General features: G+C 43.3%; 1 protein-coding gene across 3 annotated transcripts; it reads left to right on the top strand.

Annotated features, from left to right (window-relative positions):
• The first annotated feature begins 509 nt into the window (after positions 1-509).
• Positions 510-11,638, top strand: HOXB6 (homeobox B6). Of its 3 annotated transcripts, none has more exons than XM_063300805.1 (3): positions 510-1,071; positions 8,135-8,512; positions 10,804-11,638. In XM_063300805.1, exons 1-3 carry the CDS (start codon positions 597-599, stop codon positions 11,061-11,063), a joined length of 1,113 nt encoding a protein of 370 aa, XP_063156875.1. In that variant the 5' UTR covers positions 510-596; the 3' UTR covers positions 11,064-11,638. The 3 variants fall into 3 exon arrangements, with proteins under 3 accessions (XP_063156875.1, XP_063156877.1, XP_063156876.1); XM_063300807.1 differs by having other exon boundaries at positions 937-1,071; positions 8,340-8,512; XM_063300806.1 differs by lacking the exon at positions 510-1,071 and having other exon boundaries at positions 7,752-8,512.
• The last annotated feature ends 490 nt before the right edge of the window (positions 11,639-12,128 follow it).

The raw sequence follows: 12,128 nt of genomic DNA, 5'->3' as shown, positions 1-12,128 counted from the left end.
CGCAGCAGTCTGATTAGGCTGAGGAGTAGCACTTTTGCCTTAAAGGAAGCAAAAGATAATTTTAGAACAGCCGCCCCTCTTCCTCCCTCCCCCCTCCCTGCAATTCCAGACTACAGGTATGGGTACAGTTGCGGACCCTCCACCGAAGGAAGGGCCGAAAGCTCGGGAGGGCTTGTGCAGAGAGGTGGCTCCGCAGAGGAGGTTCTTTTAACCTTTAGTGAAGGAGGGGTCGCTTAAGGCTCCCCGCTGGGATGCGGAGGGCCCCCCAATCTTCGCATATTCTTCCCTCGCCCACTCTCCCTCTTTTTTTAAAGAAAAGATGGCGGCTGAGAAAAAGACTGCTGTTAAAGCAGTCATGAAGAAATGCAATAAATTCCTTGTTGTTTTATGAAAATTTACAACTTTGTGATAGAACTTTATGAGTGGCTGGGTTCTGCGATTGGCCAGAGCTGGTCATGTGGACTGCTAACCGTGAACATGAACTTTTTATGATTTCCCATGTGGTTATTCTACCATTCTTTTGGCCGCTGTACCTTGGGTCGGATCACTGTCCTCTGTAGGACTGTCGTCTCTTTTAACATTTTTTTTTTACTTTCATGTATAAGCTCAATAGGGCTAAAAATAGAGGAGGAGCAGGGAAGCGCGGGCAGAAACACACACACACACTCTCTCCCTCATACACACACACACACTCGCACACATGCACGCACATATCTAGGACTAAGCTTAGATTGCTAATATTATTGATCCCCTTTCCCAATTCTCTCTGTACTGACTCGGGTTTTCTCTCCAATGATGGAGGGGGAAATGGAGAATCGGTACCGGATGGAGGCTTTGGTCATTTTTCAAAGAGGGAAGTTACTCCATTTTCTGTACAAAAGGACGCGGCAAAGGAAAAAGCTCTCAGAAGTCGCAATGGACGGCTATCAGGTTGGGACAATATTTGTCAGCTTACATATAAAAGCAAACGCAATTCTATCTCCCCCCCTTCCTCCTCCTTCGCCTCCTCCTCCTCCTCCTCTTCATCCTCCTCCTCCTCCTCCCAGTCCATAGAAGGATGGGCGTCAAAAGGTAAGTTCATAATTTTCTAAATTTCCAGCTGATATTATTTGAAGGGGGAGAAGAACTGGACATAGATTTGCCTTCCTTTTTTTATCTGAAAAAAATATAGAAAATAAGGCGTGGTGGAAAGAGAAGAAAGATACGGCAGGGAAAGCTACTGTTAAATGTATCGTTGTATGAGAAAAGGGAAATCGAGGAAGGAAGGAAGGAAGGAAGGAAGGAAGGAAGGAAGGAAGGAAGGAAGGAAGGAAGGAAGGAAGGAAGCCACTGCCAAATGAGTCTTAAGGTATCCATGTCACCTGGAGAATTCGAGCTACCTCAATAGCTATATATTTTTTAAAAGAATACGGGGATACAATCCCTTCTGTAGGCTTCTTTTCATTCTTTCCTTTACCCTTCCAATCTCTTCCCCATCCCAGGAAGAACGATATATCCAGACTTGCTTGTCATCGAACCAATCCACTCATTTTAAGAAGTTCTGAACAGCAGCCAGTTCGATTTAGATGCTTTTCTCCAGGGTGTTCCGTGTCGACGTAGGTGATTTTTCTTCCAACGAGCTGTTCCATCTGTGTAAGGCTGGGAGGGCGAGGAGAGATAGAAGACGAGAGACGGTCACAACAGTTAATAAATGCAATTAAGGGAAAGATCAAGCCGTGCCGGGTTTTAAACTAAAGACGAAAGAGACCCCAAAATTGTAGTACAGAGGGAAAGGACTATAATCCACTGCCTGTATTTGGGCGTTTTATTAGAAAATGCACGTGCATGTATGGATGACTATGTGTGTGTAAGATACATCGGTATGGAGGTAATAATAATAATGATTGTACAATTGTACCGTAGTTCATTCGATATTTAGAATTCTTGTTTTTCCTTTTGTTGCTCTATAAAAAATACTATTTTCGAACTGATTCCAAGTAAATTGATATGCTTCTTTTTAAAGAGGGAGGGATCCTCACAGAATAATCTAAAATATTTCATGGCTGATATGCCCAATTAACTGCGCTTACCAGTAGCATGTTCACGGGTCTGTACTTTAAAAATAATTGCTATTATCTGGAAGCGACTACAATGTATTCAACAGCTAGCTAAACATTTTAAAAACAAAAATTATCTAACTTCCTAGCCTTCCAACTTTCTTTCTCAACATTACTTTGCTGCAAATAAATCATAACTGCAATGAGTATAAGAGAAAAAATGAAAACGTGTAAATGGCATGTCTTCTGCATTTTTATGTGTAATTATGACTATTGGACATTCAGTTTGACGTGGTCTTTTTTTCTGATTTTCTGTACCCTCCTTTTCTGTCCACTAAAGACATTTCAGACTGACTCGTGGTTGTGTTGTTGTTGTATTAATCCAATAGGTTTTATTCCATTTTCAGAATACGTGCCATTTCTAAACCGCTTGTTTTCTATATTTATGTGTTCATTATGGGCTTTTTTCCTCCTGCCACCGAGCATCACCCGCCAATTCAAATAGGGCCTATCGGTGGATTATACTCATTTAGACAAAGGCCACTCGTGAAGGAATTCCTATTGCTTAAACAACGCTAAGTTGTTTATATGTGCGCGTTTCCCCCACCCTGACAGAGCACCTATTCTTTTATTGTGAGTTCGCCTTTACTCTTCCTCTGCCTTCTCATTCGGTGCTGTTTGCTGCCATCTACCGTCCGATTAAGGAACTTTTCGGGTTGGTTTCCATGCTATACAATGATTAATTTCCCATGAAAACTAGTTTAACAAGACCAAGATTTTCATTTTCTACAGTTAATGTATTTTTGTCATGTAATGTATTAGGCATGCCTTACAGAATCTGGAAACGGGGCTGAAGAGAATTTCCACCCGTCTGTTTAGTTAAGGTTGTGATAGTGTGTGCTAAAAGTACGCTGATTGTAACAGAGTATTCTTTTAAAGTTGCATGAAGTATTTTTGCAGCTTTGGGGATGGATATGAACATTTCAGATGGGATTTGGGTGTGTTTGTATCAGTTAAAAAGAATACATTTTCTTAATTAATTATGTAAGATATTTTGCTTAGTTGTTTCTGGCAAACTGATAAAAATCAGGTACTTTTGCCAATGTGTCTGAAATTAAGAGTTCATATCAAAGATGAATGTGTTCCATTTTTCAGCTGAAAGAAGTAGTCTGCTATTACTCACATGTTCAAAATGTTACCAGGGTCAGGAAGGGCTGGTCTATAAGTATAAACCAAAATGGATTAATCATTGGCTATTGTGGGTGTAGAAAACTCTCTCTCTCTCTCACACATACACAGACACCTTATATTATCAGAACCAGACTATGTATAACCAGTTTATTTTCATGTCTCAGTTATATGCATTTCTCCAGTTAATATAGGGCATGGTTTTCATGTGGATATCATTATAATGAGATTAGCTTTTGAGATGGAGGATTTCTGAGGTACTTTTATTTTAGAATACCTCTCACCCAAGACAGCTAAGTGACAAATACATTGGTTCCCCCCCCTCCTTTGTTGTTTTTGGAGAGCTGAACAATCTTTGTTAAAATATTATTTTTAAGTATTTGGCAATTTCCTTCTTTCTCTTTCTTTCTTTCTTTCTTTCTTTCTTTCTTTCTTTCTTTCTTTCTTTCTTCCTTTCTTCCTTTCATCAGACATTTCCAAAAATGTCAGGGCAGCTTGCTTGGTTTGTTTTTGTTTCTTAACTTTACTCTAAACACTCATTTCCCCTTCTGGTTAATTATTAGCTAAACCCTTTTGATAAAATAATGAAAGGTAGTTTTCCCACACACACTTTTTTTTATCCTCTGTGATCCCATTAAAAAGATTATTATACATTACAGGGGAAATCAGGTAAATTAAACGCAAATGACTGAAAATTAAATTTGAATGGTTATATGCTTGGAAAGAGGAAATTGAGAGGACAGACAAGTATTTGTGTGGGTGGGTGTGTGCATGCATGTGTGTTATGTGTTGTGTGCCTTTCAGTATCATCATTTTATAAATGCCTACAATATAAACATCAGTTAGAATTGTGATGAGACAAAAGAAGCTTATCTCCTGTGAATAGCTTTATGATCCTAAATAAATTCATGAGGCTATTCAATTCTGTGTGTGCGTGCACGTGCGTGTGTGCAGGGTGTGCTTATTTAGCAATATTTAGTTTATGTTACCGGTCTGATTCTCCTGTCAGAGATCATGTTGTTTGCTGAATTCCAACACTTTCATTCACAGAGGAAAAATAAAATGTCCTTGCTTGCTTGTCTGCTATTTTACCTCTATTGAAAATTTGCTGATTGTTTCAACTTGCTTCAACTTTTTTTTTCCTTTGCTCCTGCCACTGAGCAATTCCCTGGCCTAGTATCTGCCTAGAGAAATATTTGGGTGTAGCTCTTAATCCGCTCATTTATCTCCCCCCATCCCCCCCACCCCGCCTTTTCCTGGTGCTTTCTAAAGTTGGATTTTGCTAAAGCAAAAAGGCAGGAAATAATGGAGAGGAAGCTGGGGGGTGGAAGAAACCTGGAGCACTTTTTTAGCAACAAAGCACCAGCTACACACTTCTGTAAATAAACCCTGTTAATCTCTATTAATTCTCCACATAGTTATGCCTTACACTGGTCAAGATAAATTTTCTGAGCTAAAAGAAAGCCTGTCAGTATTTTCCAGCAGCAACAGCTGGCTCATACATTGTTTTCAACTAATAAAAATAACATTTAAAACTATAGGCCCAGTATAAAAGTTTGCCAAGGGACCTGAGAATAAGGTCCCTAATATTTTCACAGTAATCAGAGGGGGAAGGAGGAGGAGAATTAATTAGAATTAGAGGAGGAGGAGGAGGAGGTTGGCTAGTCATTAAAATAAATATTCTCAACTATCTATTAGATAATATACAAGGTAATGTTAAATAAAATATAGCAATAATCTCAGGGATTATTCTGGCCCCAAATATTAATTATTGAAAACTGATTCCTCACCACTATGACCATACAAATAACTTGAGACATAGTATACAGCAGGTTTTCAAGTCATTTTCAGATAATGATTTATTCTTTTAAAAAGCTCTAAAATTAAAATGCATCTGTTACATTGAAAAGCAGTTATTACTTCCAGGATGTGGGACGTGGGATGTGGGGAGTATTTTCCCCATATTTGGACAATAAATAACTATTACAGCAGCACAAATCAATCAGTGGCATAATTTTTGAGTTTACCTATTTTCAAATTTAAAGTTTCAGACATTTTGCAGGGTTTAAAATGTTCCATCTGAATTGCCAAATTTGAGTGATGGAACTTTTCTCTAACACACAAACAGGTTTGGAAAAAGACGGCTTTTTCCATTTTATTTTATTGTATTTATCATGTATTTCCATTTTATCCATTTTCCATTCCATAAACCACCCTCTACCAGACCATTGCCTGCTCACCAACATCCACCCACCCACACTTGGTGCATTTCCAGTACCAGTTCTTAAAATTAGAAGTTCAGAAAGTAGCACATTTACTCACTTAAGTAGCCAAATAGTCCATTCAGAGATTTTTGCTTGTGTGTGAGATTTCCCTGTTTCTAAGCAAGGGTCTGAAGTGTTGTGCCGATTTCAGGTAAGTTGTAGGGAGGGGAGTTGCTCAGATTGCTTTCCTTACTCTTCTTCTTCCTCCCACTTTCCTCCGTTTTTACACATCAGTAAAGCAGATCAACTTAAAGTTAGGATCTACTCCGCACACAAAGGAAAGGGAGGAAAGAATCCGCAGGAACACAAATCAAAGACCAGAGTAGTGTGTGTGCGTGTGTGCGTGCGTGTGTAAGAGAGAGAAGGAAAAAAAGAGAAAGAGCCTTGAACAAACAAACGAAAATTACTTGCCTTGCCTGCAATTTCCTCCCATTCTAAGAGTTATATCAAAGTACTGTTGGAACTGTGTGGGTTTCATGTCATTAAAACCGAGGCTGCTAACAAATTAGATGGCAATCCAGCATGTTCTGTGGTTCCTTAATCCTCGACAGAAAATTCGCTTTGGTCATTCTGCAGGGATCGCGTTGCCATGTAAATCCGGTCTGGGAGCAACTGAGGGTAGGTGTGGTGGAGAATTCTTATGAGCAGATTGCACATCTGTAATCGAGGGATGATGGAGAGGTAGCTTGGATTACAGCTCCATTGGTCCAAAAGTGCAGGGAAATCCCTTTTCCTTCAGAGAATCAGAAGTAGGGATGAATTTGGAAAGAGGTGTCTGTGTTTGCAGATTGGTGATGAAGGACATGTGATAGGTAGAGAGTACTTCAAAGTTTTGGAGAATCGAAAATAGCCTATTTCTTGAGGAAAGATGCAAGATGAGCTGGATAGATGGGTGGATGGATGATAAGGAGAGAGAGAGAGAGACAGAGAAAGAGAATGATAGCAAAATGATAGGCAGGGTGACTAGCATTTTACAATTTGGAACAGTTTCGTTGTTGTAGAAGAAACTACAGCATCTTTATAAGATTCCCTGAATTCACATTTGCATACGAAAGAAGTAGAATTCTGAGTGGGGGAGGAAGGGCACTTAAATTATCTGCCACAACCGCACCAAATGCAAGGTAATTTTGTCGCTGGAGGTCGAGGCTCGCCCTCCAAGTATGAGAATTGGCGAGGCGGAGAGGAAGTCAAACGCCAAACTCCAGCCTTTTGGTCAACTTTTTCAGCCCCTTCGTACTTAACGTTTAAAAAGAGTTTTAAAGCAGGTCAGCGACCTAGGAGCGAGTTTAATTTATTCCCGAATTTACTGCAAACTCAAACGTACAAAATAGAAAGCCGGGATTTCCCCTCCGCCCCCGAAGCTCGTACCAACTACCCTGACATCTTCCACACGATGGCTATCCCCTGCTTGCTTTAATAATTTCCGATGTTCGGTGATCAATAAGGGGGGTTCTTGGCCGTCAGACCAGCCGCTGCCTTTAACTCTAACCTGTCCAAAGACCCGGCCTGAACCGTAAAAACGCAAGAGGGCACCGTTCTTTGAAGCCACGCGGGATGTGGTTGGAGCTGAGCTCGAAAACCGCCAATGTGTCTCTTGGACTTGGGACGCGGTGCCGCAAACTTACGCGGGAAGGACTTGATTAGGTCGGAGGGATAAAATAGATGGTGAGGGCAGAAGCACCTACCGGTGAAGATAATTTAAAGGGGTGGGGGGTGGGATACGGCGGGGGGGGGGGGCGGAGAGAAAAAATGTAACCCCCTTCCCCCGGATTCCCCTCCGTACCTCCCGAGCTGTTTAAAGTTCTTGGTAGGGAGCTCTGTACGGGCTCAGAGGGAGCACCAAGGACCGCTCGCTCCAACTTTTTCCCTTCTCAGATCCAGAGATCGAGCGCTTGAACTGGATGTACAGGACAGTCTCCCCACTGCCCCCACTTGAACCCAAAGGTGTGTGAGGAGGGGGGAGATAACGCGCCTTCCTATCCTCCTCCCAATACTTATACTGAAAACCAAACTTTTCAAGTTGAAAATATTTCCCACGTTTTCCTCCTCCCTCTTCGTCGTAGCAGCAAGGGTAAGATTGGTGTCATTCTTCATATCTTTCACCCTCCACCGTCTCATGTTTGTTTATTACTCCCAAGAAAACTCTCAAATATCTCCTGGATTTATCTTTTCCTGGATAATGAATATGTGATAAAGGGGGTGGGGTGGGGGTGGGGTGGGGGGAGAAAGAAGGGAAAAAGGAAGAGTGGTGTCTGTTTGTATGGGGGGGGGGCGTTTCTGTTGTTTAAAGGTGATAGTGTTGGTGGCAGAGATGCTTTCACTGGTTTGTTCTGGGGGGTCCCCTGTGCACAGCTAACCCCTCCAGGGTGCTATTTCGCAGCCTCCGACTCCTGCTATTGGTCAGCGCGTGATCAGATGGTTCTCTTCCCTTATGTCCCTGGTTGGCACGCGGCCATCCCCCTTCAGCTAAAACCCAATCTCCCATATACTGCTAATAGCTAAACCGCTTGGACTATAAAACGCAACAAATCATAAAGAGCAAGGGAAAGAACAGACGCTGTTCTTCTGGTTTATTATTATTATTATTATTGTTATTGTTTCCAATGAGTTCTTATTTTGTCAACTCTACTTTTCCGGTGAGCTTAGCCGGGGGTCAAGAACCGTTCCTGGGACAGCTCCCCTTATATTCCACGGGCTACGCGGACCCTTTAAGGCACTATCCCAGCGCGTATGGGACTGGGGGCGGTGGGGTCCAGGAGAAAGGTTACCCGGGCGCGCCTTACTACCAGCAAACCAACGGAGCTTACAACCGGAGTCCAGCCTGCGATTACGGGACATCTGGTTTTTACAGGGAGAAAGAGACAGGCTGTTCTCTTTCGAGCCTAGAGGAGCCTGTTCAGTTCGGCCAGGAGCAAGCCCGGAAGTCAGACTGCTCACAGAGCAAGCACGTTTTCGGGGACAACGAGGATCAAAAGTGCTCCACGCCAGTGTACCCTTGGATGCAGAGAATGAATTCCTGCAATAGTAAGTGGCTTTCCTCCCCCCCCCCCCCCCTCTTCTCAATCATGTTAGGTGACAGATGGCTACCCAGATAGAGCAGGAAATGTTTTCCTCCCAATCGGAGGCTGCAGGCAGTAGAACCAGAAACTTCCTTCAAACTTTTTTGCACTGCTTAAGCTATGCTGCAAATAGAGAGCGCTGCCTAGCTTTCTTTCTTTGTTTGTCTGTTTGTTTGTTTGTCATATCTGCAGGAGTCTCTCTTCAGTTAGTTCCTCTCTTTAGCCAACTTTCTGCGACTGAAAGCGCGGAGATTTATTGACTGAGCGGTTCTGTCTTGTAGAAGGCAGTGTTAGCTGTCACTCACTAGGGGTGATTTAGAAAGGTGTCTTGGGCACTCACACTCATCCGCGCACACACACACACACACGATTCAACTGTTATCAAGCTGACCCCCCCCCAACTGTTTTCAATAGACCTGGATTTCAACTTCTTTCCCACCCCTCCCACCCACCCACCCACCCACCCACCAACCAACCACACAGTGACACACGGGATACCTCTGTGCCAATTCAACCAAGAGCATATTCTGCAGACCCAGCCAGTTGAATAATGTCAGGAGGGCTTAAATATTTGAAGGGAGAGAGCTACATTTTTAATGAAACTCAAGCATAATTGAATGCCTGCCTGAAGAGGGGTTGTAGATAGTTTTTCTTTCGCTCACTCCCCCACCTTCTTTGTGATCAATGACTGCCTCCAGGTGCCATAATTTCCATGAAAATTCATTTAAAGAATGATAAAGACCAGCCACAGCTCCTCCTCCCATCTCTAGGTACAGGGGCGCTGATTTTACATTCCAAAGGGAGGGAAAATTAAGGGAAATCAATAGACAGAGAGAGAGAGAGAGAAAGGTGGGTAGATTGGTGTTTAGCTTAAGTTCTCAACTCTAAAGCAATAGGGGTGAAGGCGGGTGGTGGTGGTGATGGTGATGGTGATGGTGGATGTGTAGAATATAGAAATAAAAGAGAGGAGAGGGGAGACTAAGCACCGCCAACGGAAAGGAACAGGTCAGAGGTGGCTGCCCAGAAGAAGAGTGAAGAGAGGGTAGGGTAGAAGGAATTCTTAACTTTGTACATCAATTCTTTCCGAATGGAAGTGCTGGAAGGAAGTGCATGGATAACTCTCTCAAACAAGTCTTGTCAGCCCGCCACTGCACTCACACCTAGAAAACATATTAACCCCCTGCGCCATTACATCGCAGTGGCTCCTCGATCTCCCACCCGTGTGAAGAAAGTGTCGCTGCTGATTTTCCTTTAAGTGTCTCCCCACATTAAGTCCCTTCCCGTTCAGGAGCTTTTGAGAGCCCCACGACCAGCTCGAAGCCCTGTTTCTCGGAGCACTGCAGCAGGCGGAGGGCTGCGCTGGGCTTTACTCCCAAGCAAGCAGGCCCGCAACTAGGGGCTGTGTCACCCGAGGCAAGCATGGATTCCGCGCCGATTTTGGCGCCCCCCCCCAGCGCTCATTTTGGTGCCCCACCAGTGCTGCGCTCGGGGCACATGCTCCGGTTGCCCCCCACTCCCAACCCCACAGTTGCGGCCCTGCAAGCAAGTGCCCCAGGGCCGCAACTTCGGTTCCCGCGAACGCTGCTCAGGAGGGCACTCGAGTTTGCAGGCAGAGAAAGACAGAGGGGGTCTTTGCGTGAGGAAGCAGTTCGCTTAACTCTCTCCCAACCCCCCCACCACACCAGAAACAGTAGGCTTCCGAGTTACATATAACAGTTTTTCCAAAGTTTTCCCCTCCCCTTCTTTAAAAAAGATAAACATGCAAACAAACAAAACAGAGGTTGTATGGTGGAGTTGCAAGTTTTTAAGCAGAGTTATCTGGGCGCCCAGCGACACTCGGCCAGAGAGCGGGCGAATATCCGGGAAGTGTATCCCCCAACTTTTCAATTCAAACGTGGTGCAGAATTATTCTGGAGAATGCGGTGTTCCCAGGCACGAAGGGAAAAGCTACCCAGATAGGGGTGGATTTGTTGATTCTTCATGTTTCCCTTCCTTATAGTATATTTATTTTTAAGATATTACATTTTTCCTTGTATTATGTACGACGGCGGTTTTGCTCACTGAGGATTGGGGACAGGAGACAGGGCCACATGGAGAAAGGAAATTACAGCAGAGAATGCCCCCCCCGCGCGCGCACACACACAAACACAGACATAGCAACGCACTCTGGCGAGTAGCATAGCCATTGTCATGCATATTTGAAACTCCAGTAAATGTTCAGTCCCACATCCCTGCCTTCTTCTCCATACCCACCAGGTTCCTCTTTTGGGCCGAGTGGCAGGCGAGGGCGACAGACTTATACGCGCTACCAGACTCTGGAGCTGGAGAAAGAATTCCACTTTAACCGCTACCTGACCAGGCGCCGACGCATCGAGATCGCTCACGCCCTGTGTCTGACGGAGCGCCAGATCAAAATCTGGTTCCAGAACCGAAGGATGAAATGGAAAAAGGAAAACAAGCTCCTCAACTCCACTCAGCTGAGCCCCGAGGAAGAAGAGGAGAAACCGACGGAATGAAAGAGCAGAAGGGGGAGAGACAGAATGAGAGAGAGACCAAGCGAATGAATGAATGAGTGAATGGGGAAGAAAACAAAAATGCCAACAGTTGGGGAAGCTCCAGGAATGGCAACCCCTCCCCCCTCCCCCCAAAAAAGGCACAACCGAGACACACATTTTTGTAAAATATCTGAGACTGTATGGCGGTGTCTTCCTTTTGCACCCTCGCTTGCATTCAGTAATTTGTCGTATCATAATCAAGTTTATAGTCCAATTTATTTTCCCACCCTCTTTATTGCCCTCTCCCTTTACCACGGATGGGTTTGTGGTTGCGTTTTGTTTTGTTTGATTTACCTTTGGGTGTCCTTAGGATTCTTGCTAACCCTTGTATTTAAGTGGAGGTGCTGCAATATATGTGTCAGGTCTGGGGCTTGTTGATTGTCTTTATTTTGTAAAGCAGAAGTGTCATGCACGATTTTACTTATTTGTTTGCCTTTTTATATAAAATTAAGTTAATCAAACCCTAGGTTCTTTGTCATTTAAGGGTTTTTGTTCTAATCAAAATTATATTAAAAAGGAACAATCGCAACCTAAAACGTATGGCGGATTTTTTTTAAAGTTTTTAAAAATTTTGTTTTATTTTATTACAATTTGTACAGTGTTGTGTTTGTAGTTTGTGTTAGCTATGGAGAGTTTAAAGTCCTACAAAAACAATAAAAAAGAAAAAACAACTACGTTGAGAAAAACACTTGCTCTGTTCATAATTTAGGACACGTCTTCCCTCTCCCCGCATCCTTTCTGAGGAATATAACCTACATAACCTGCATGAGCTGTGTGGTTGGTAAAAAAAGGAATTTAAAAACCTTGCTTAAAAAAAACCATTATTTTCCTAATCTGAACAGGCAAGCAATTCCTTAAACATTACAGAAGTTAGCACTGAAAGATATATTCAGCTCCCCCCACCCACACACTTCCAGTTCCTCAGCCTGAACTTAAATAAAAGACCTTTTCACCAAGAATATATCGGAGCTGACATTTAACTTTAATATGGATTTTTTTATTGTTACAGCACAAAAGAGTTATGTG

Source organism: Candoia aspera, chromosome 4 (assembly GCF_035149785.1).
Source record: "Candoia aspera isolate rCanAsp1 chromosome 4, rCanAsp1.hap2, whole genome shotgun sequence".
Lineage (NCBI taxonomy): Eukaryota > Metazoa > Chordata > Lepidosauria > Squamata > Boidae > Candoia > Candoia aspera.
This window is presented reverse-complemented; position numbering and strand designations above follow the sequence as displayed.